The following is a 24,070-nucleotide window of genomic DNA, read 5'->3' on the forward strand; positions in this document are numbered from 1 at the left end:
AACCTCAGCACTGACCTCAGACTTAAGCCTCTGCCTCTTTAAGCCTTGGTCTCCACCTCCACATGGGGACCCTGGTGCCAATCACGCGGGGATGACTGTGCGGACTGCGGAAGACTGTAGAGTGCAGAGGCCAAGGGCACAGCAGGCCCCACCGTTAAGGTCATTGCTACAGGCCATGGGCAGCCAAGGTCCTCTGATCTTCTCCCCAGGGTGCTTCTAAGCCATCAATGGGCAGAACACTGGGTGACTAGGGTCTCCCAGTCACCCAGGAACAGTCACCATAATATAAGGGAGAGGAGGTCAAAGGAAGCAGCTCCTGACTTCACTGTCATTGGAAGCCAGAGAGACTGCGTGTCTGAAAAGGGAACAATCCCAGAGGACTTCTAAGAGGAGGTGGCATTAACTTGGGCTCTGAAGGACCAATAGACATTTCTAGACCACGACGTCTGTGAGGCCACTGTCTAGCTATTCATGGCCTTGGACAAGTCACTGACCTGGAGGCAGGCAGGTGAAAAACAAGATGCAGCAGTGGGATCCTGGCAGGGACTCGGGAGTGAATGCCCAGTCAGGTGCCCCACATCACACCGTTTAAGTAACATTCCCTGGCCAAACAGAATGAGTTCACAGGGGCCAATTCTGCCCACAGGCTGCAGGACTGCAACCCCTGAAACTTTCCAAACTCCCATTTCCTCAGCTGTGCAATGGGGTTGGCAAAAATGCCCAGTGCCCGTGACGGCTGGGAAAGGTAAATGAATCAGCACACACGGAAGGCTTAACACAGTGCCTGGAACACTGTACACACTCGGCAAGTGAGCCTTGGTGATACATGAAGTGGAGGTACAAGGGCAGGCGGAGGGGACAGAGGGAACAAAGCAGTGGCAGGGACCCGCAGGCAGAGCCAGCGGGAGAGTGAGAGACCCCGGTGGGGGCAGGGTAGGGTGGCTGGATGGGCACACACCTTTTCCGTCAGCCAGGGCTCCAATCCAGGCTTGCCACGCCAGGCCGAGTGGCTCTGGGCAAGCCCCTTCACCTCTCGGAGCCTCAGCCTCCTCATCTGTAAAACGGGGTGATGATAAAGGTACCCAACTCCAAAGACTGGTGTGAGAACTAGATGCCATATGAAGGGCGCATCAGCTCTTAGAACAGACCTAACAGACGCCATTAGTGTCAGGATCAAACAGAGCTAGGGTGGGCTTTCTCACACTCAGCCTGCCTGGCATTGAGAGCAAGATAATTCTCTGCTCTGGGGCTGCCCTGAGCATTGTACACTATTTAATATACCTGGTTTCAACCCACTAGATGCCAGGTGCACTTATCTCCTCCAATGGACAACCAAAATGTCTCCCAGTATCGCCCAGTGTCCCATGCACTAGGGGGTCAGCAGAGGATAAGTTGGAAAGACTGATACGTCTTAAAAATTGAAGGTCTAGATTGTAGGACCACTCTTCGCTTCAGTGTTTCAAGGGCGCAATGACAACCCTTCCTTCTTTATAGGGTCATGAGGAGACTCCCAGGAAAGCAGAGATGTAGGAGGGAGAGGCCTTTGCAAATCGCAAAGGGCCACACACAGGCTGGACGGCCCTCCACCACCTCCAGCCTTCTGCTTAGCTCAAGGCTGACCCGTGCCTTGGAAAGGAGGACAGGGCCTGAATTCTGGGTGTCGCCCTGAGCATGTCCTCCCGTGTGCGAGGAAGGGACAGGAGGGCAGGGGTTGTTTCTCCTTACTACAGTGACCCCAGTGGGCCGCAGGGCTCAGCAAACAGCAGGCACTCAGTAAGTGGTGGACGGATGAAGCCAGAGGTCACTGCCCTGCGGCTCCACTCAGAGCAAGAAGGGCTGAGGGAGGGACGGCGACACTCCAGCCACCTGGGCCAGCCCTCCCTCAGCCAGCCAGACACCACTTCCTGTCTGCAGAAGTGAGCCACGCCCTTTGACCTTCTGTTTCCGGAGCTCCTCTCCCCACCCCGGGGTCTGGGAGGAGGTGGGAGCAGGGGAGGTACTCACGTTCTTGAAGGAGGAGAGGCCCGTGGGGCCCAGCCACCTCCGCAGGACCTGCAAGAAGGCCCCGTGGTCCCGCTCAGCCTGAAGCACGTGGGCTTCCAGGAAGGAGACGTGATGCCCGACCATCTTGACGAAGGCCTGGTGGAGAAAGGCAAGAGCTCAGGGCACCGCATCTGCCAGGGGCTGGCGCGTGTTCCTGGCTGTGCTCCCCTGGCAGTGGAGACGCCAGGCCCTCACTCACGGCTGCCAGCAGGCTCCCCGAGAGGTCAGGCAGCACCTGCCAAGCCGGGTCACCTTCAGGAGCCCTGACAATAGCAGTAACAGCTCCCGCTGGTGGCCTGGCCTGGCTGAGCCTGTGCCTATCGTGTCCTCTCACCTCCCCAGAGTGACCCTATTTTGGCCTCTATTTTACAGAGGAGGGAAACTGAGGCTCAGAAAGGTGGGGTCAGCTGACTGAAGTTACACAGTCAGGCAGTGGCAGAGAGGCAAGACCCAGGTGCACATCCATCAGATTACAAAGCGCTCTGCAATTCTTTTTTTTTTTTCCAGAAATTGCCAAAATGCTCACTTTAATAGGTAACGGATATCGGGGAGTCACAAACTCAGATACTGCCAAGGGGCGGGGAGGTGACAAACAAGTGAAGGGAGCCTAAGTGGGGTCTGGGGTGAACTGAATGCTGGGTCCAGGCCCGCAGGGGCCACTCAGCACCAGGCCTCCAGAGCAAGGCTTCCAGGTCAAAAAAAAAAAAGAAAGAAAACCCAAAAAACAAAAAAAAGAGAACTCTGGGGTCACACTCTCTGGATTAGAATCTGGGTTCTAAACACTTAACTTGCTGTGTGCCTTTTGGAGAATTACTTAATTTCTATTAGCCTTAATTGTCCTACCTATAAAATAATGACATCATTATTATATTGAATAATAACAGTACCAACCTTGCTAAGCAGTTCAGTGCTTTAGCACACAGGAAGAGCTCAACAAATGTCAGATAATTTAAAAAAAAAAAAGAAAGAAAAGGTCATTCAGATTTTATGAAAAGTCTCCAGTTTCTGTCAATGCTAGCCATAAATTCACATTAAAAAAAAAAATACTGCAGGTCCAGTAAAAATTCAACCCACTCATTTGCAACCCATGGTGTGTGTCTTCACATGCCCTCCTCTACCCTCAGCACCTGTGTGTGCATGGACTAAAGTGTGTGTGCGTGTGTTCATGCGTGTGTATTGTGTGTATACATGGCTGAGGCCACCAGAGGTAACAACTCCAGTGCCATCTCAGACAAGCCCCACCTCTGTGGGCCTCCCTGGTCCACTAGCAAAACTGAAGAGATTTTTTTGCACCAGGCAGGACAGCTCGCTACTGAACCCTACAGGGCCTCCCTTCCCTAGTGTGAAACCCACAGTCTCCCTACGGCCTGCAAGGCCGAACACTGTCAGCGCCCCCTGCCCCACCTCCCCATCCAGTCTGTCCACCACCAGCTGCTCCGGCCCCTGGGGTTGCCTGAAACTGCCTGGCCTCACCCTCCACTCTCTCTGTGCCTGGAGCACTTTTTCTCTGTTGTTGACAGGGTGAACGCTGCTTGTCTTTCAGGCCCCAGGCTGACCGTCCCCTCCACAGAGAGGCCTTTCCTGCCACCTAATGTGACACAGGGCAGTCATGACAGAGCCCCCAGTCCTCCTGTCGTAGCCTCCCAGCCCACTGAACTTTATGTCTACTTATTCCGGGCCAGCCACCTCTAGAATGAAAGTTCTCCAAATTCTGAAAGGGCAGGTGCTGAGTCACTGTTGCTCACAAGACCAAGCCTGGTGGTCTAGAAGGGGCTCAGCTGGATGGTGGATGTATGAATGCACACACATGCGCGCACACACAGATGAATGAGTACAAGAATGTATGCACACAACTGAATGAATGCATCCTTAAAAAAACCACTATTGTGCTGCTCTGGGTTCTGGAAGGGGCTGAGCTGAAACGCTGAATAAGCTACATCAAATGTAGGGGTTAGGGGGACAAGGGGCCAGGGGGCTGGGAAGCTTTTCCCGACCAGGGCTCTGGCCCTCACATATGGAGGCCTCGCTTGGCCTGCACATATGCTTATAAAACACAGAAGGAAGTCCTGCTGTCCCATCCTCCAGCCGATCCCAATTTTACTCTCCCTGTGCGAACACCAGTCTGGTGGTGGGGTGTGAGGCGGCTGAGGAATGCACGCTCCCAAGCTCTGAACTGCCTCCGAAAGGCCTGCCAGCGAGCATGCAGCCCGGCCAGGCCAAGCCGCAGCCGAGGAGAGGCTGAACCTGTGCCGCCCCAGCCTGTGGCCTGATACGGGAGATGGCGAGACGGCGAAAGACACCGGCATCCATAAGGTGGGGGCTGGGGGCAGAAAGGGGCCGTCAGCTTATTGGAACATCTCTGCTGGCGGGTCTGGGGAGTCTGGGGGACTTCCACATATTTTTCTCTACAAGTGAAAATGGACTACTTTTATTGTCAGGAGGGAGGGAAGGAAGGAGAAGGGAAGAGAGGGAGGGAGGAAAGACAGGAAAGCCCCAGTGTTTTAAAACATATTGTAAGCACCGATGTATTTTAACACTTCTGGCAAAGCCCCGGGCCTCTGCGCAGGGGCCCTTTCCAGGAGTACCAACGTTCAGCACTGAGGTACAGTCAGAAGCACAGACTTGCAATCTCAGCTCTACTGCTTCCTAGCTATGTTACCTTGGGCAAATTGCTTCACCTCTCTGTGCCTCTGTTGTTTTTTCTGTACAATGGGACTGCTAACGGGATCTTCCTAGGTGCAGTGGTGCGCTCTCACCAGGAAAGCACCTAGAGTCCCTGGCTCACAGCAGGTGCTCAATAAATGTTAGGTTTCCTCATTGAAACTGAGCAGCCACTAAGTTCTGGCCTGAGGTCACCCTGCGGTTCCCAATCTCCCACCAGGGTGGCACTGATCTGAGAGCAGGATGGTATCTCGGGCTCCCTGGAACCCTCTGACCCTTTAGATACCCTGAGAGTCCCCCAGCCAGTGGGGCAGAGTGGTGAGCATTATCCCAGATGGATTCTGCCTCTCTCAGCCTGTGGGCATCAACCACCACGATAATAGCTTGTCCTCACTGAGCACCTAAATGTGCCAGGTGCTGGCATAAGCCCTCATGTGAGGGATGGATGGCATATCTCCAGCTTACAGAGAAGGAAACTCATTCTCAGAGGGTGAATTACCCAAGGGGCAGATCTGAAGTCCAAGTGGTCTGGCTATGGAATCCATCTGCCTTGGTACAATGTTAGAATTCTTATCGGGACTAAAGTTTTATTGCTCTCATGTTACATGCTGCATGGTGGGAATACATATTTTTGCATTGGCCTTGAAATCTATGACCCTCTTGGACTAGCTTAGCTTTTCCCCCTTCCAACAGAGACCCAGTTACAGGGAAATACCTCACTTCTCTAAGGAAAGCAACAGCCCAGGGAGTTTGACATGAGGCAAATGGCACTCAGCCTCAATGCTGGGGAGACTCTAGGGCAGAGTGGGGACTGTGGCATCCTGGAGAGTCATACCCCACTGAAGGGGACAGCTGCTTCTCAGCACTAGCTGTTGGAAGTAATGGGGCGGAGGTCTAGGGGTTGGCTTTCTACTATCTGCCCATGCAGCACAGTCCTGAGTCCTGTTGCACCGGGGTTTGCAATCTTCATCTAAAACTGGTTCAACTGCTGTTGGGAGTGTAAAACCAGGTAGTTGCTTTGGTACATAGTTTAGCAGTTCCTAAAAAAGCTCCTGTACGTCCCAGCAATTTCACTCCAAGGCATTTACCCAAGAGCAATAACGACATACAGCCTACATAAAAACTTGGGACATGAATGTTCACAGCAGCATTATTCATAATAGCCAGAAAGTGGAGACAATGCCAGTGTCCACCAACCCATGAGGGATCAGCAAACTGCGGTGCACCTATCCGCACGGGGCACATCATCCAGCCATAAAGAGGAAGGAAGTTCTGGCACACGCTACAGCATGGATGAACCCTGACATGCCAAGTGAAATAAGCCAGATATTATAGGCCACATACTGCATGAGTCCATTAATAAGAAATGTCCAGAGTTGGCAAATCCACACAGTCAGAAAGTCACTAAGTGGTTGCCAAGGGCTGGGAGGTGGGGAACGATGGCTAAGGAACATTTTGGAAGTGATGAAAACGTTCTGGGATTAGATAGTGGTGATGATTGTACAACCTTGTAAAGACACTAGGAACCTCTGAATGGCGCACTTCTAAAAGAATTATTTTGGACTCCTAGGCGGAGCAAGCATAGTTAACTGTCACCCCTTTGATGGGTCATGTCATTCTCAGTGCAGCATCCAGACTCCATGATTTGGCCCTACAGCCAGTCTGTGTCCCTTGCTCCAGCCTCACCCCTGACCTTGAGCTCTAAACCCACTCACAGCTGCCTGAAAGGCCTTGCTCTTTCCAGCCTCTGGGCCTTTGCACAAGCTGTTCCCTCCCCAGGCTTACCCTTTCATTTTTCAGGCCTTAGGGTAAAGGTCAGTCCCCCAGGCGGCTGTCTCTGTTCTAGGTCTGGTCAGGCATCCCTTTGCAAGTGCTCACACAGCCAGCCTGTCTCCCTTGGTTGGCTATTTCATTCCCGCATCCCATGAGCCACTAGCAGGGGACCAGGAGTCTCACACACCCATCTCAGTGTAGCCCACAGTGAGTGATCAACAAATGTTTGTTAAGTAAAATACTGGTAAGATTTGGGATCAAGGACCTCACTATGGTTGTTCCATTTGACAGGGAGAGGCTCAAAACGGCAGGGATCACATGCTAGGAAAAGGGGGCATCAGGAATTGGACCCACAGTAGGAATCTAGAGCAGAGGTACCCAAACAGGGATGATTGGACAACATTTAGGGACAGTTTGGGCGTCCCAACTCAGGGTGTGGGGGGTCCTACTGCATCTCATGGGTGGAAACTAGGGATGCTGCTCAACACCCTACATGACAGCCCCACACAAGTAGCACATAGTAGGCCCTCAGTAAACATTAGCAGACTGAATGCTGAGGAAAGAATTGGGCTAGAGAGCTGGGCCACCCCAAGTAAGGCAAGAACCAGAGCTGCAGATCTTCACATTTTCTTTCCTCTTTCAAACGTGTGGAATAAAATTCAAATGAATCAGCTATTCCAAGGGCGAAGTTTTAATTATATTCCTGCCTCATTCTCTGCTGACAAGAATGTTAATTCTCTGCTAACTCCAGGGTCGACTGCCATGCTCCCTTCCTCCGCAGCTTGGAGGGCCCACTTCCCCTCGGTCCAGATGGGTGACCGCTGTGGAAGCATAAGCTCTTCCCAGCCTCCCGGGCTTTCACCACACAAGGAGCCAGGGTCCCAAGCTGAGGGCCCCAGTTCGATTGAGAGCTTTGGCTCCTGTGAATACAAACTGAAGTCCCAGCTTCAAGGAATTAGCTGTGAGACTCTGGGAAAGTAGCTTACCTTTTGGAGTGTATGTCCTCCTCTGGAAGATGAGACAGTGAGGGTACTGATTTTGCAGTGCAGCAAGGAGAAAAATAAGACACTGTGCAGCTTAGCCTTGTGCCCAAGCAATGTCAGTGGTTAGGCAATAGGGCATGGTGGGGACTGTGGTGAACTGGAGAAGCCAGGCCTCCCTTGAGGAGTAGCTGTCACTAGCTCTAAAGAACACAGCCCAGGGGTTGGAAATGTTCTATTTCTCAATTTGGGCCATCTTCACATGGGAGTCTATATCTGTAAAAATTCACTGAACTGTATGTATACTTAACACATGTGTGTATTTATACCTTGAAAAACAGATTAAAATATTTAAAGAAATGCAGGCCCACAGTTATCAAAGCTCCTGAATTTCCAAAAGCTGCTTAGAGTATTCAAATTTATAAGTGGGATACTTCATATAAATTCCTATTTACCCTATTTTTAAAAAAATACCATGTAAGTGTATACCTCCTCTCACCACCAAGCCCCTGCGCTGGGACCAAGGCTGGACCAGCACCTTGGAAAAGTGGGCAGAAAAGTCAGAATGAGTGCACGGTTACCACAAAGAAAGCTCATTATTCCAGACACACCTCCAGCTGGTCCACCTTGGCGTAGATGCCACGCATTTCCATCACCTTGGCCTTAAGGACTGGGATGTGTTCCTCCAAGATCTGTGAAGTGTCGCTCCTGATCTGAAAGAACAAAATAGCTCATCAGCCCTGTCCCCTGCCACCCTATCCCCTGCCACCCTATCCCCTGCCTGCCTCTGGGGTCAGTCAGGGTCTGCCGAGACCTCACTGACAGCCAAGACACCGAATGGCATCCTGCACAAGGACAGGCCCAGGAACAACCCAGAACCCCAGATGGAGGCCCGGACCTACCCAGGTATTATTTACTGAACCACAAATTCTCTGCCCCACCAAACACCTGACCAGTCCCAAACTAAATATCTTCATTTTCTAAACCATTGAACTACAGCAAATGGAAAGAATCAAAATCTCTTTCTTTAAACTGAAGTTGCAGTAAGTTTTCACTGATTGCACTGGAACTACTATTAATGAGTCAATAAAAATCAGTAATATTCATTAATAATGCTAATGAAAATCACAACGCTCATGTATCAAAGTCCTTCCTACCTGTAGACACTGTGCTAAGCAATTCCCATGTGCCTTCTCATTTAATTTTCAATTTCTTCTGCTTGGAAGGACCCCAAAAGTGACTATGAACTTTATGAAGCCACATCCTTCCCTTGGTTGCTGAAATTGGACACATAAGCCTCTGTTTTCCTTCAGAGCCACAGGACCAAGTCTAACCCTTCAGCAAGTGTGTGAAAGAGCCTCCCACATCCCCGCTGACATGTCCTCACCATGCAGGGTGGCATATACATACCACTCCCAGATTCTAGGCAGCATCTGAATCCCAGGGGGAAAACCTGGCACATGCTGATTCCCAGGCCCTTCCACAGCTGGTTTAATTTGTCTGGGGCCAGCTGGAAATCTGTGTTTTCAGTAAGCTCCTAGGCCATGCTGGAGTGGGGGTCTGGGGTCAGTCAGAGAAACACCAGTGGGTACACCAGTAGCTGGACTCAGACTGGAGTTTGAATTTAGCCCCACCCACCATGAGCTGTGTGACCTTGGACAAGTCACCACACCCCTCTGAGCCCTCCTTTGCTTATCTGGAGAGTGAAGCAATTACAGTGGTCCTCACTTCCTTACAATGCTGTGAGCATGTGCTGGCATGGCGTGAGCGGGCAGCTTCTGACACGGGCCCTAGTGATGGCCACCTCCTGGTGCTCACACCCTTGTGCCCTCCTGCCCGGGACTGCGGGCTGGCCCCAGCAACTTGCTTCTGATGAAGAGTCAGCCAAAATGTGAGATGTTGCTACTGAAGGCCATGGCTCCACCTTGCTGACGTCCCCTTTCCCCTGCTGGCTGGCTCACGCCTGCGCCCCCTGCCATCCCCTCTTCCTGCTCACCTGTCCTCTCAGTCACCAGCTCTGCTGAAGCAAGTTGGCATGAAGGAGAGGCCCGCACGGCCAGGACCTGCGGGAAGTCTCCCGCCCACAGCCAGTGAGGCACTGGAGCCCACGGCCGCTGACTTGGCTGGACACGGTCCTGCCCCGGTTGCGCCTGGGAATGAGTTGGGCCCCGGCCCACGCCTTGACGGCAGCCTGTGAGACCCTGAGCCACGCGACCCAGCCAGGCTGCACCCACATTCCTGACCCACAGACACTCTCAAACAATGAGGATCACTCTGTGAAGGCCCTGAGGTTTGGGATAATTTGTTATGCAGCAACAGAGAACTAATAAAGGGTAATAACTTGGCACAAAATCTTAATTTTAAAGATGTTTTTGAAAACCGTACCCGTGTTTCCTCCTTTCTCCCTTCACATGTGACTCACTGTGGCTCTGCGGGCATTCTGCGTCCACCAGCTCTCAGGATTATTTTTCCGTCTTGCCCTGGGTTCCCGGCATGTCTAAAGCCAAGCTCTTCCTCCCGGTTTCCCTCTGGTCATGGCCCTGCCTCTGCCTGGGTACCCGGCTCCGAGCCCACGGCTCCCTTCCTGGGCTCTGACCCCATGAGGTCAAAGGTGGGACCTGAAACGATGGCACGTGACCTCAGGCTCTGCTCTGACCTCCCTGTGCCTCAGTTTCCTCATCTATAACACTGGATACATACGAGTGCTTCTGTCAAAAGAATGCTCTGAGGGTTAAACAAGATCATCTACAGCCCTTACAGGCACCTCACTTGGCCACAGAGTGTTTTAGTTTTTTAATTTGACTTAGTTTCCAACTTTAAAATTGGAGTGGAGCTCCTGGGAGCACAGGCTGACTCCAGGGCCAGGCAGGGAACGTGGAGGCATCTGCAGCACCTTACAGTGCCGGGAGGTAAGGAGGTGTTCAAGAGAATAAAGGACAGGGTCGCGTCAAAGGATCCCAGGGGCCAACCCAAGAGAGCCGAATGGCCAAAACTGGAACAATTCGAACAACAAAATAAATAACATAATACCAGATCATAACCCAAAGCACAAAACAAACACACACAGGCCTGATAGGAACAAATGGCTGCACAGGCTCTGGCAAGAGGGAAATGGTCATGTTACCAAGGCTAAGGGCCCAGTGACACCACGTGGGTGTCACATGCCTGATGAGAAGGCGCCTCACCTCTGTGGATTCTCCCCAGAAACCCATAACCCTGTCTGACCACAGGAGAACAATCAGACAAACCCAAAGAGGGACCTTCCACAAAATGACTGACTGGTGCTCTGCCAAACGTCCGGTCACGAAAAGCAAGGATTAAGTAGTGAAACTGTCGGCAGGCGGAGGGCACGAAGGTGTGTGATGGCCCGGTGCAATGCGGCGGTGTGAGTGGGGTCCTGGGACGGAAAGGCGGCCCCGGGGGGAACCGGCGCATCAAGTGTGGGGTTCCGTGAGCAGCGACATGTCACATGATTTCTTAGCTTTGATAAACGTCCCCTGGTGACGTAAGATGTTAGCAATGGAGAAGGAGGATGAAGGGCCCGTGGGAACTCTTACTATCTTTGTAAATTTTTTGTAAATCTAAAACTATTCCAAAATAAAATAAATAAGTATGGCTTTAGAATATTCAAGGGATCAAGTGTGGGTTTACAACTTCTCTTAAAGTCAGCAGCTTTGGCAACACTGGGCCCTCATCTCCCTAGGCACCACAGGATGCGCTGGGCAGCTGCTGCTCCCTGCGGATGACACACAGCTCCAGTCACCACCTCTCCCTATTGCCTCACCCCTACCCCCTTCACGTGGGTCCCTATCCTGCCTGGCTCCCACAGGCGCTGGCATCTCTTAACCTGGACAGGGAAATATCCTGCCCTCTTTTTCCCTAAGGCCAAGTTTCTAGAGACGCACCCATCCCCCCCACTAAGCCACACTCAGGAGCACGGCCACCATGTATCAAAGAGCAGATAACTTGTAACAAGGTCGGAACACAATGGGCAAAATGCCAATCTTTTCTTTCTGCTCATTTCTAAAGAAATGAATAGGGGAGACTGAGAATGAGGAGGACTGGCCTTAGCAACCTATAGGAGTGAAGGGACGCGGAGTGTAGAGAGGAGACTCACGGAGCACTTCTGAATCCAGGGCGCTGAAGGAACACACAAGGTCTGGAAGCCAAGCAAGAAGGCCCCTTTCTGAAGACACTTCTCCACTGGCTGAAACCGTGGGCGATGGCACGCGCTCTCTGTCTGGTCTGCTGGCACCGCAGGTACTTGGGGGGAAAGTAGTGGTGTGATGCTTAGGGTCTGAAGACCTCCCGTGAGCTGGGAAGCAGGTGAAAATGAGGGTGTCTGACATCAGCCAGGGAAGGAGGGGCATGATACCAACACCCGGTAAGCTTTCACCAGGCGCTGGGAACAGCTCATGTGAATGAGGAACTGCTTTATCATCAATACATTTTTTTGTGTGTGGGAGATAAAACTGAGAAAAACAGAAAAACTAAATGAGCTGGCCCAAGGTCCCAAAGCTACCAAGTGGGAGATGGAAGATTGCAAGCCGGGTGGGTCTGAGGCCACCCCTAACACCAGAGGTCTGCAGACATGTTCTCTCAGGCCCATGCAGAGCCAGCCTGCACCATGTCTAAAAAACCAAAAGCACAACCAAGCTAGGTGCTAAAATCTAAAATTAAGGATATTTCCTTTAGAAATCCAGATCTCTAGCTTTATATAAAAAATCAGAAGACCTGGCCACACCAAGCCCCTGTTCCATGTGGCAACAGTCAGCTGGAGTTGGGTGACAGCTGCCTCCTTTGGTTAATTTAATCAGTCCCCACCACTCTCTACCGTCTCCCCAACATGGCCTCCAGAGTCACCCTGCACACTTTTCCTCTTACAAGGGGCTCAAAGGAAAGCGATGCATTTCTTTTCCCACACCCCACCCACTTCACATCACTGTGTCAGAGGCATCTGAGTTTGCACGTTTCATATGCTAGTGAGAAGAGCAAAGATGTCAGTGAAAAATCAATGCTTTTTGAGTCTCCGCTAGGGTGAACCCCAGCCAGGTTCGCTGGCCTGGGGGCCTGGCAGACCTTTCCCCAGCCTGTTCTCCCACCTCCCCAGAGCTGGTCTCCGGAGCCCAGAAGTCTGGGCAGCAGACGCGGGGCTTATCGCAGAGTAAAGACGGCTGTCCGGGATGATGCAGGGCCCCGGGGAAGGAGAGCTAAATGCACTTGACCCAAGAACACACACCAATGCCAAATGCAACTGCTGGGCTGAGGCCAACAGGAAATTTTCTCCATTTATGTGAGCGAAGTAAGTCTGCTCCCTGCCAGAAGGTGGGCCAGAGGCCACTGGGGTTTCTGAGGGCCCAGCTAAGCTGCCCAGACCCACAGGGCACTGAGCTGGGAGTCCTTACAAATCCAGTTTCCATGGATCACCTCCCCAGTGTCACGGCCTCTGGCGCTTTGATAATGATGACAATGGCCTCAGCACCTACCGTTTATGGGTCTCTTAATACATAGCAGGCACTGTGCTAAGTAATTATCTTAGAATGTAAATGGCACACAGGAAAGGGCCCAGGCCTTAAGTGGACAGTTTGATGAATTTGTACATGTGTTTACGTCTGTGTAACCACCACCCAGACCGATGTACAGAACATTCCATCGCCCCCAAAGTCTCCCCTATGCCTCTTCCCAGTCCTGACCACCCTCCCAAGGCTAACTGCTGACTTCCGTCACCGTAAATGAGTATTGCTTATTTTGAACTTCATATTAAGGGAGCCACACAGGCAGAGTCCTCGTGCCTGGCTTCCTTCACGCGGCGTCACGCCTGCGAGTCATCCATGCTGGTGTGCACGGGGCTCATGCTTTCCCACTGCTGTGTGTTCCAGTGCATGAAGGAACAAGCTAGTTACCCATTTCTACTGCTGATGGGCATGTGGGCTGTTTAGAGTGTGGGGCATTGTGAACGAAGCTGCTCTGAACATTTGTATATGTGTCTTCGTGGACACCTGTTTTCATTCCTCTTGGGTAATTAATTATCTAGGATTAGAATTGCTAGGACGTAGGGTGAGTATATGTGTGACTTTATGAGGATCTGCCAAGCTGCTCTGCGAAGTGGTTGCACCTTTTGGCATTTCCACAAGCAAATGAATGAGTTTCAATTGCTCCTCATCCTTATCCGACTGTCTTTCTCATTTTGGCCACGCTAATGGGTGTAGAATGCATATCCCTGACTCATCTGTCCCTCGAGATACCTCTTTTGGAGATGGACACCATTGTAGTGGACTAAAGATGGCCGATTCTTCCTTCCAAGAAGAGGTGGGGTCTGTGTGCCCTTGGATCTGACTGAGCTCTGGGACGGCTTTGACCAAAAAAATACAAGAGTAAGATGGTGTCACATCCCATACCCAAGCCTCCAGAGACCTGGCAGCTTCCCCTTCCCATCTGTTGGGATGCTTGGTCTGGGAGGCCAGGCCGCCACGTTATGAGGAAGCCCAAGCCAGCTATGAAGAGAGGCTACATGAAAGAGAGTTATGCAGCCAGTCCCAGCTAGCCAGCCCTCCTAGCAGGAGGCAAGTGAGAGAAGGGGCGACCCTGGACATCCCCACCCCAGCAGGTGCCATGTGGCTCAGACGAGCTGCCTTTCTGTGCCCTGCCCTGGCTCACATAAGCAATTGGTTGTTGTTTAATCGTACTAAGTTTTGGGGTAGTTTGATGCAGCAGGAGATAATCAGAACTATTTATTCCCCTTTACAGAGGAGAGAATAAAGGTACATAGGGGTGATATGTGACGCCCAAGGCGTCACAGCAGGAAGAGTCAGAGCCTGAGGCAGGAGCAGCCAGCATTCTATCTCCAGTCTACACAGCTTGCAAGCCCAGGGTAGCAAATTCCTGTCACACAGAGTGACGGAGGACAGGCCGGTAGAGGAGCTGATACACCAGACAGGAAGCTGGACTCCCAGTTCTGACAGCCTGATTTTATCAGAAATGAAGCAGCTTCTCTCTGGACCATGCACCAGGGACCCTGAACTCTCTCAGACCTCTAACTTGATCAGTGCTTCTGAAGGCCAAGACAGGGACCCAGGGACTGTGGCCCAAGGTGCGACATGACCTGCCCCCCAGAAATGTCCCTGGGTCACCATCCACACCATCTCCTGAATCTGCCCCCTACCTAGGGCCCTCCCTGTCCCCGCTCTGCCCAGGATACCAGATCCACAGGCCTGTCCCTCCGCCTGGACACCCGCTCACCCCAGGGGTTGAATTCTTTCTGTTCCTCCTTCAAGCCCCAAATGCATCACCACCTGTTCTGCGAGGCCTTCCCAATGTCCCAGGCAGAACCCAATGCCTCTACTCTTTATCTTTTTTTTTTTTTTTAAGCCAACTAAGTCTTAGGATCACATGCCCAGGTCCCTCTAGACCCTCTTTCCCTGAGGCCTCCTTTGCACCCTGAACAGCAATTCAACAGCAGATGACAGTGACTGGTACACCAATCAGGCTCCCCCAGAAGATGGGGGTTTGGGGGGCACAGAGGCAGGGCTGACCCCATGCATCTTCAGCCTCACTGTGGGGCCCAGTCAGGAAGGTGCCCAATGTTTGCTGATGAAGAAAGGACTCTCCGGGTTGTTCAAAACCTGTCTCATTACCCAGCTCCCATCAGGACTGACATCAGAACTAAAAAATGGCTCCCCTAAAAAACCACAGGTAGGTCCTCTTGGGAACATTACTGTCTTACTCCCTTGCTGTGTCCCCAGAGGCCGCCGCAAAGGCAGTGTCACTCCATGAAGGCGGATAACACGGTGCCCTTGTGCTGGGCTGCTTCATGGGGAAATGAGGCGATAGCTTTGTACGCTGCCTTGCACCCCCAGGTGTCCAATACACATCTGGAGCTGTTACTGTCCCTCTCCCGGGCTCTCACAAATGCCTCTCCAGACACCTGCTTTGTGGGAACACACTAGGTGTGGGCCCCACTGGGCTTCCCTGCTCCCGGAGAGGCTCCCTTTGGGCCTCCAGGCAGAAGCCTCAAACCCAGGTTGCTGGTTTGCCTTTAATACACTTGGGAACTTCCAGAAAATTCTATCACTGCTCCTTGGGGCCTCACACCTAGCAGGCAACCATACTGGGGACACAGAATCTAGAAGAGATTTCTAGAGCATTTGGAGTGGAGACCTTGTCTTCTTGGCCCAAGGCCTCGTCTTTCATTGTCTTCCCTGCCCAGCCAAAGGGATTTGACCCAACAAAGCAGGGCGGGAGGCAGAAGAGGAGAGCACCAGAGATTCGGGAAGGAACCTGCTGCCCTGCGCCACCCACCGCAGCCCACAGCCTGGCGGGAGGCTCCTCCTGGGCCTTGCAGGCCTGGAGCCACTTCCTGGCTGTCTCCATGTTTGCCGGGCGGGCTGCGCCGAGCTGGGGAAAGTTAAATATAGGCTCAGCATCCCCACCGAACAGCTCCCTGCATCGGTGCCCGAGAGTGCCACCTGGCGGCCCACTCCTGGCTCCTCCGTGGAATAAAAACCAGCTGGGGGGAAGGGTGCTATCAAGGCGGCCGCCTCTGGGAGCCTTGGTGGTGGGAGCTTGGGCGTATGAGAGGGTGCGTGTAGCTTTCCTCTCACTGCCGGCTGCTGCTCTGTCCCCCACCCAGGTTGCTAAATCACCATGAAAAAGGCTTCCCCAGGAAATCCCAGGAGAGCCTAGGGTCTGGCCTGGGCCTAAGTCCAAGCCGATGCTCACCAAGTCCGTCAGGCTGCAAAACTCTTCCAGCCTGAGAAGCATAACCTCGACGGTCTCCTCCACCGCCTTCGCCTGCAAAGAGAGAACATCCCAGAGATTAGCAAGTGGTTTCCAGGGAGACAAACACCCTTCATTTTTTTTTAAAGCAAACTAAATTTTAGGATTATCTGCCCAGTTCCCTCCAGAACCCCTTCCCTTTTCAAAACCTCTCCTAGTCTCATTTGAAATCGTGCTAAATTGGCAGCAATCTTGACACCTGTAGACAGAGGACTGGTTAAAGCTACCATGGACTGCCCACTCTATGCAGCTTTCAGAAGAGATGAGATAAATAAATACCAACAGGAAGTAACAAAGCTACCCTTATCTTCCCCATTATTCAGATGAGGAAACCGAGGCTCAGAGAAGTGAGGTACCCAGCTCAAGGTCACAAAGCTAGCAAATGGTGGGGCGAGCATGCACATGCAGATGTAAGTCCACAGCCCCAAAGCCTACTCTTATAAACACTGAGAAATGCCTCCTGAGAAGCATGATGGAGAGGAAATGCAAGCTGCAAAGATGTCCAATACAAACCTACCCTTCTAACAAAGCCGAAGAACTGTGCGTGGTTTAACAGAGCAATGCCTGGAATGATATGCACCAAACTGCCAGTACTTAGGGGATAGACTTATACCAAAATGTGAGTCGTTGTTTATCTGAAATTCAAATTAACTAGATGTCAAATTTAACTAGTTTATCTAGAAACCTTATTAATAGGGCTTCCTTAGTCCTGAGGAGTAGGAATTGGGGTCTGACAAAGGAGATTTGAATGTTTTGCGTTAATCTAAAGAGGCCACAACTCAAGAGCAGTCAGGGCCAGGCAGTAATGTAAGAGGCCAGTGGGGCTCGGGGACCTGCTCGGAGCAGCTCGCCCAAAGCCAGAGCCGCCAGCCGCCAGCCAGAAGCAGAGACCCAGGGCTGCCAGGGCCTTCCATTTTCCAAGAAGCCAGACATTCTAATTTCAGAGGAAATGTTCCAATTTTCAAATAGTGGCAAAAATTCAAGAAAAACTTTTTTTTTCAATGTTCCATGGGCCAAGCAAAACCTTAGAATGAAGGGTCTGCCCATTTACAAACTCGGCTTTAATCACTGTGTAAAAATAAGCAGGAACTTCTTCTCAAGTATGTACTATTTTCATGACTTGTAACATAGGTGTACTTTTTTTTTTGATGACCAGGTACTTAGGAAGAAAGTTCCCCTAGAACACAAACCACTTTCTCTGGCTTACCGGGCCAAACCATTCTGCTCCAGCGAGGCAATACCAGATGTTTCTGGGCAGGCCTGGGACCACCCCCCATACTGAAGGGCCCCCTGGTCACCCAGTGGTCCCCTGAGAAATGTTTACAGAGCAGCAGAGCCTGCTGTTTGCAACGTGGGCCACCACTGCCCCAACGAAATAAGCGACTGCACACAATACATCTTTCCGGTGGGAGTATAAATAGTACTAAGTTGCAATTTTAAACTCTGGAAGCTTCATCTCACAGCTGGGACTATTTCTGTGCCTGAACGGGGGAGGCTTGACAAGTGAAGGGACCATGGTGGAAGGACTGGTAGACACTCAGGAAGTTCCCCCAACCCCCCGAAAAGTAAAATTGTGGTTAAAAAAAAAAAAAAGGTCCTTAATGCACTAAGGGAGGAAAAAGGGGTCAAGACACCAGTGAGGTGGGAAGAGAAGGTCAGCCCTTCTTCTGACGCAGGGAAAAGCAAGCGAGATGGGAGGGGCCGGGTGGGGGATGGAGACCCTCTGCAGCGTGGGTACAGACAGTCAAGCCCCCAGTCCAAAGCGCTTAGGAGGTGGGAGGAAAGCCCTCGGCCCTGCTGGATGGGCTGCCCGCTTCCCAAGCCCGTGCATGAAGGTCTTTGCTCACAGGAAGCATATCCAACCTCTCCTGGCAAGTTCAGAAAGGAAGCTAATCAGTCCTGGGTTCAAATCCCACCTATACCTTTGCTAGTCGTGTGGCCTCAACCCAAGGGCTTCGGCATTTTGGGTGGCTCACCCGTGACAGCAGCCGCAGTACCCATTTGACAGAGTTGTGAGGAATCCATAATGAATGGGGCTAAATCATTTAAGAGTCTGCTGGCACACAACAGGTACACAGGAAGTGGTTGTGTTATGTTTCTCTTTGACTAGATGATAAAAACAAGGGCTAATCACTACATGTGGATTGACTCACTTGATTCTCACAAGAACTCTATATGGTAAGTGCCAGAATTTCCCCCTTTGTATGGGCTGAGAAACAGAGGACCAGAGAGCTTAAGTCACTTGCTCAAGGTCACACAGCTAATAATACTGAAGGCAGATTTGACCCTGAGCACTCTTGACTCCAGAGCTGAAGTTTGTAACCAGCAAGATGCTCACTGGACTGGGGGAAATGTATCTCCTTTATTGTTGCCCTTCAGCTCTGGTTTGCCCCCATCTCCACCCCACCTCCTGGTACCTAGGGCAGTGCCCCAAAGCAGGAGACAGCAGAGAGCATTTGCTGACTGTCTGGTCAGCTAAGGGAGGAATGAGCCCCAAGACACTCCCAACCAAGAGGACGGAGCTCAGGATTAGCTGCCCTGCCAGGCCCACAAATCACTCACAGGACAGTTTTCTCTCAAGATAACCCCTGAAGCAGCCTTGGAAATGGGAGTCCTGCAAGCTGCAGCCCACACGCTTTTTTAACCAGCCAGGAAGCAAAATGAATGTCCTCACCATCCTTTGCGGCCCCCTGGGCATAAACTGTCCCACTGCAAAGGGACAGAAGCAAACGGCTCCCTTTAAGTAACATTCAGGGCACAGTCAGTGGGGCGGCAGTTGGGCATTTTTTAACACACACGAATCCTGGCATTCACTTTCTTCTTCCACATCCCTCCCCACCTCTCTCAAAGGGTCATTCCATGCTTCCCCACTGGACGTGCCCCAGCACTGAATGGGGCTGGCCCCTGCCCACCACGTGACTGGCACAAGAAGACACAAAAAGCCCTTCCACCTTGGTCTCCCGCTCAGCAAATGGGGCCTCCACTGTTTAGATGCTCAGGCCAAATACTTGGACGCACCCTCAACTCATCTTTCCTTCTTACCCCCAACCCCACCCAAACTGTAGGCAAATCCCCTGGGTTCTGACTTCAAAATGTATCCCAAATCTGGCCGCTCCTCTCCGCCTCCCTCACCACCACCCTGGCACAAGACACTGTCCCCTCTCACTTGGGACTGTGGCCGTAGCCGGCTCACGTGGTCCTCGGTTTCCTCTTTGACGCCCTTCGATCTGCTTCTCTGAAAGAGCCTGTTAAAACCAAAGCCCTCCTCAGCTCAGAATCTTCAACAGTCCTGCTTCACAGCCACTGGGACAGCTCAGTCACAAAAACGGAAAACGACAAGTGTTGGTGACGATGCAGGGCAATATTTACCCCCGTGCACTGCTGATGGGAGTGTGAATTGTGCAGCTGCCTTGGGAACCAGTCAAAAGGTTAAGTGTAGGGCCACCTTATGACCCAATGCTGTATCCAGATAATTGAAAACATGTTCTTACAAAACCTTGTGCGTTATTCATAACAGCCAAAAAGTGGATATAATCATCTATCAACTGAAGAACAGACAGATAAATGTGACATATCCATTCAATGGAATATTATTTGGCCATAAAAAGGAGTAAGTCCTGACACATGCTACAACGTGAACAATCCCCGAGAACAGTATGCTGAGTGAAAGCAGCCAGACACAAAAGGCCCTGTATATTCTATGGTTCCTTGTATGTGGAATGTTCAGAAGGGGCAAACCCAGAGAGACCAGAGAGAGGGGGGTGGAGGGGTGGTTCTTCTCCCATGGGATTAGGGGAGAACTGCTAAGGTTACAGGGCTTCTCTTTTGGGTGATGGAATATTCTGGAGTTGGGTTGTGGTGATTTTGCACAGTATAGTGAGTATACTAACAACCACTGAATTGTATACTTTAAAATGGTAAATTTTATTTTACTTGAATTACATCTTCATTTTTTAAAAATCCTCCCCCATACTCCACCTCACTCAGCAAACCCCTGTGCTCCCAGACCTCACCGCCTCCCGCTCTCTCCCTGCCAAAGACACCAACCCCGGGCTCAGCCCCTGCCTCTGTGCTGACGGTAGAGCCGATTCCGCGCTTCCTTCCTGCTTTGGCTCAAGGGCCTCTCCTCAGTGCGGCCTTCTCTGGCCTGGCAGGCCCCACCCCCGTGCACTGCCCACTGCCATCCTGCACCTATTTCTCTCTCTCTTTAGCCTTTATCACCACCTAAGGGCCTATGTATTTTATCTGTCTGTTGTCATCTTCCCCCAGCAGAACAAAAGGTCCTGGAGGGCCGGGGTGGTCAGGCCCTTTTACTAACCTCTGTGTTCCCAGGGAGTAGAACAATTCCTGGCACATAGTAGGTGCTTGTGTTTCCAAAGATGTCTTTCTCTCTCCCATTCCGCCTACCTTTTTGCAATGTGACTGCCACTCTGCGCAGGAAGAGGTGGGGGATCCATTCTTCCCCATTCCTGAATCCTGCCTGGCCTGTGACTTGCTGTGACCAGTAGGATGTGGTGGAAGCAGTGCTCTGTGACTTGAAGCCTGGCATTGGCTTTCTTCTACATCCCTCCCCGCCTCTCCCAAAGCATCAGTCCATGCTTCCTGTCTGGTAGGAGGCTGCAGGGCAGGAGATGCCCTGGAGGATGAGAGGCCACATGGAGAGCTGAGAAGCCCCAGCCAGCAGCCATCACCATCTGCCCCTTTCTGAGGCTAGGATGGGCCCCCCCAGTGCAGCCAAGCCTCCAGCTGAATATGCAGCCCCATGGGTAAGCCCAGCCGCCACAATGGGAGCAGAGGCACCACTCGGATGAACCCTGCCAGCCTGCATGCACCATAAAATCGTAGTTGTTTTCAGCCACTGAGGTTTTGGTAATTTATTACCCAGTGATTGATAACCAATACTGTGCCCAGTGAATATGTGTTGCAGGAAAGGAAAGAAGGGAGGAAGAAATATATCGTTCTGGAGAAGTTCAGCCAGAGAACAGCAGCAGCCTAGATGGCTCTTTGGTCCCACCCTTGCATCTTATGCTGTGTGGTCTTAGCTACACACTGACCACCTCTGTGCCTCAGCTTCACCATTTAAAAATTGGGGGCAAACAACCCTTAGACTCAACTACGCTTGAGATGGAAACTGAGGCGGGTCAACTGAGTAATTTCTCTGGGTTACTCTCAGCGAGGTGCTTGTATGCAAGAGATGACTGTGACTTGGACCCTGTAAGGGTCTCCAAACTCACATGGACACAGCAGATGGGCAGGGAACGAATAGAAGGAAAGTGGGCCATGCTTAAGAATACATTTTTTGCACATTGCTTATTTTCAGTTTCCCACTTTTGACAGAGACCTTTCAGCTTTCTCTAAGAAACAGCAGCACAAGCAGGATAATAAATGGCAGCTGACACTTCACAGACGACACAAGGAGACAACAGGGAATGGTGGGGACTGTGGCAACCAGGAGATTCCTTGCCCCATCTAAGGAGAGCAGCTGCTACTTGACTGCAGACGGTTAGCCAGGTAGCAATGTACCAAACCTGTTTGGTTCTAGACAAACGGTGATCCAGATGTTTATGCAAACTCTTCCAATTTGAAAATGTGTAAGACTACACCCCCAAATTAAAACATACTCTGATGGTCAGACAAACCTGTCTCCAGGCTAAATGTGGCCTTCAAATCTCTGGCCTAGCCATCTTTAAAACACAAGCATGTATGAAATGTCCAGAATAGGCAAATCTACAGAGACAGAAAGTAGATTAATGGGGGTTATCTTCTGGGGGTAATGAAATGTTCTAAAAGTGATTGTGGGTGACGGTTGTACAACCCTGTGATTATACAAAAAGACATTAAATTGTGCACTTTAAATGGGGGAATTGTATGGTATGTGGATTATATCTTACACACACACGCACACACACTCACACAGGAGAATCCTCCTAGAAATCACAGGGTCCATTCAGCCAGGCCAGGAACTGGGCCACTGAAGACCTGCACCTTTTGTGGCAACATTTTTTGAGGAGCCAGACATTTGGATTTTTATGCGAAAGCTCCTGCTTTATAGAAGTTGGCAACTACTTAGCATTTTTTAAGTCCAACTGCTGTGTCAGCCAGAGGACACCCGCTTGCAGCCACACTGAGTCCCAGGGCGGGTTTTTTGGCTTTTGCTCCACACTTTGTGCTGCCACCCAACCCTGCCCCAGCTTCCTCCAGCCAGGCTGGGCCAGGGTCCCCTGAGTACATGACAGGTGCAAATGAAATGGGCCCCAGGATGGCCAGACCTGCCCACACCCAACAGGTACATAATTAGGAACGTCACCTCTCCTAAAGCGCTCACAGTGGCCCCTTCGTGACACCAGAAGCCCAGGTATTTTCTGTGTCAGTGTCTGCCATCCCACCAGCCTGCAGGAGGCAGAAAAAGCAGCCTTCTCTCTGTGCGCAGAATGCAAGGGCTGAAATGACAGCAGAAACCCTGGGAGCTGGGCGAGCCACCAGCACAGCTGTGAAGAGCAGATGAAGGCCTCAGACTGGGACTGAAACCAGGAAGGACCTGGTGCTTGGACGAAAATCTGCTTCCCAACGAGGGACACAGAACTCCTTCCTCCCAGGTCCCCAAAACAAGGCAAACAAGAGTGCCCATCCACGCGCCCACAGGACCCTTGGCTTCGAGGTTTGAGTGTCCAGGAAGGGGTGCCCGCTGTCCTCTACACTTGTCCGGACCCTGATTTCTAAATAGGTTAATCTGGCAACAGTGACCAAAACTTAAAACGCATGTACCTCTGGGCCCAGTAAAATTCTCCCGTTTGGTTTATCCTACACAGATGCAAAACAATATACCTACAGAGATGCTCATTACAATAGTCTTTGTGACAGCAAAAGAACCCATGCAGCCTAAATGCCCATCGGTACAGGGATGGTTCCCTAAATTCAGACAATGAAATTCTTTTTAGCAACTAAATATAATTGGGCAGCTCTGCATTCATATGGGAAGATCTCCAACACATACTGAGTGAGAAAAGCACAATGCAGAAGGGGGAGACAATGTTGGCTTGGAGGTGCCTGCCAGGGAGGGGACACAGACCTGAACAGTGGTGGCCTCCACAGAGAGCAGCAGGGAGCCAGGGGGCCAGGCAGGGGGGGGCTGACTCATCAGTCCATGGCCACAGGGGACTTTGCATTTTGTAACATGCACACATTTTTTATTTTTAAAACACCACTTATTTTAAAAGCAAAACCAACTCCAATTTACTTTAAAAGAACCCACAGGCCAAATTTCCATCACACTTACACCAAGGAATAAATTCAGATCCCAAGACAGCTTGTGCGAACTGGTGGCTCATTCGGAACCTGTGTTCAGCAACTGCGTTCCACCAACCCGAAACGGGAGCCTCTGGTTGGTCTCCCATACACAGGTCGGAAAGTTAACTCCAGACTTAAGGCACATACGAGGCCATGCTGGTGAGTGAGAGCTCGTGATCTTCAGCACACATGAAGGGCTGAACTGCCCCCTGACAAACTGTATTAGTGTGGCGTGTCCACCTTCCCACCTGCTCTGGGAGGGCCGTAAGGATGAGATGCATCTCATGATGGCTCACCTCCTAGCACCTGGCACGGTGCCTGCACCTAGTACCTGCCCAGTGAATGTCTGAGTAGAAGAAGGAATAAATGAATACTAGGAGCTAATGTTTCCAGACCGCATACTATGGGCGAGACCCTGCGCCAAGCATTTCCTGGGGCTTGCCTCCTCCAACCCCATGACCACCGTAGGCAAGGAGAGAAGGGACGGAACTGGGCCGAGATCTGACCCCCAGCCAAGTGGCTCCAGAGCCCACGTGCTCCCACCACTCAGC

At 51.4% G+C, this 24,070-nt stretch overlaps 1 protein-coding gene across 13 annotated transcripts in view; it reads right to left on the reverse strand.

Moving 5' to 3' along the window:
• BCAS4 (breast carcinoma amplified sequence 4) overlaps window positions 1-24,070 on the reverse strand; it is a 53,177-nt gene that overhangs the window by 23,483 nt on the left and 5,624 nt on the right. For 5 of the 13 annotated variants that reach the window (XR_012131267.1, XR_012131266.1, XM_073236448.1 and 2 more), the window contains exons 2-6: window positions 16,176-16,247; window positions 11,575-11,772; window positions 8,069-8,170; window positions 2,005-2,139; window positions 959-1,054 (exon numbers count right to left, since the gene is read on the reverse strand). Coding sequence is in view for 10 of the 13 variants with exons in the window: in XM_073236448.1 (XP_073092549.1) it covers window positions 959-1,054; window positions 2,005-2,139; window positions 8,069-8,170; window positions 11,575-11,772; window positions 16,176-16,247 (603 nt within the window). In the remaining 3 variants the exon portion in view is untranslated. The other 8 variants (XR_012131268.1, XM_073236447.1, XM_073236449.1 and 5 more) reach the window with 6 other exon arrangements.

Source organism: Manis javanica, chromosome 5 (genome assembly GCF_040802235.1).
Source record: "Manis javanica isolate MJ-LG chromosome 5, MJ_LKY, whole genome shotgun sequence".
NCBI classification, from domain to species: domain Eukaryota; kingdom Metazoa; phylum Chordata; class Mammalia; order Pholidota; family Manidae; genus Manis; species Manis javanica.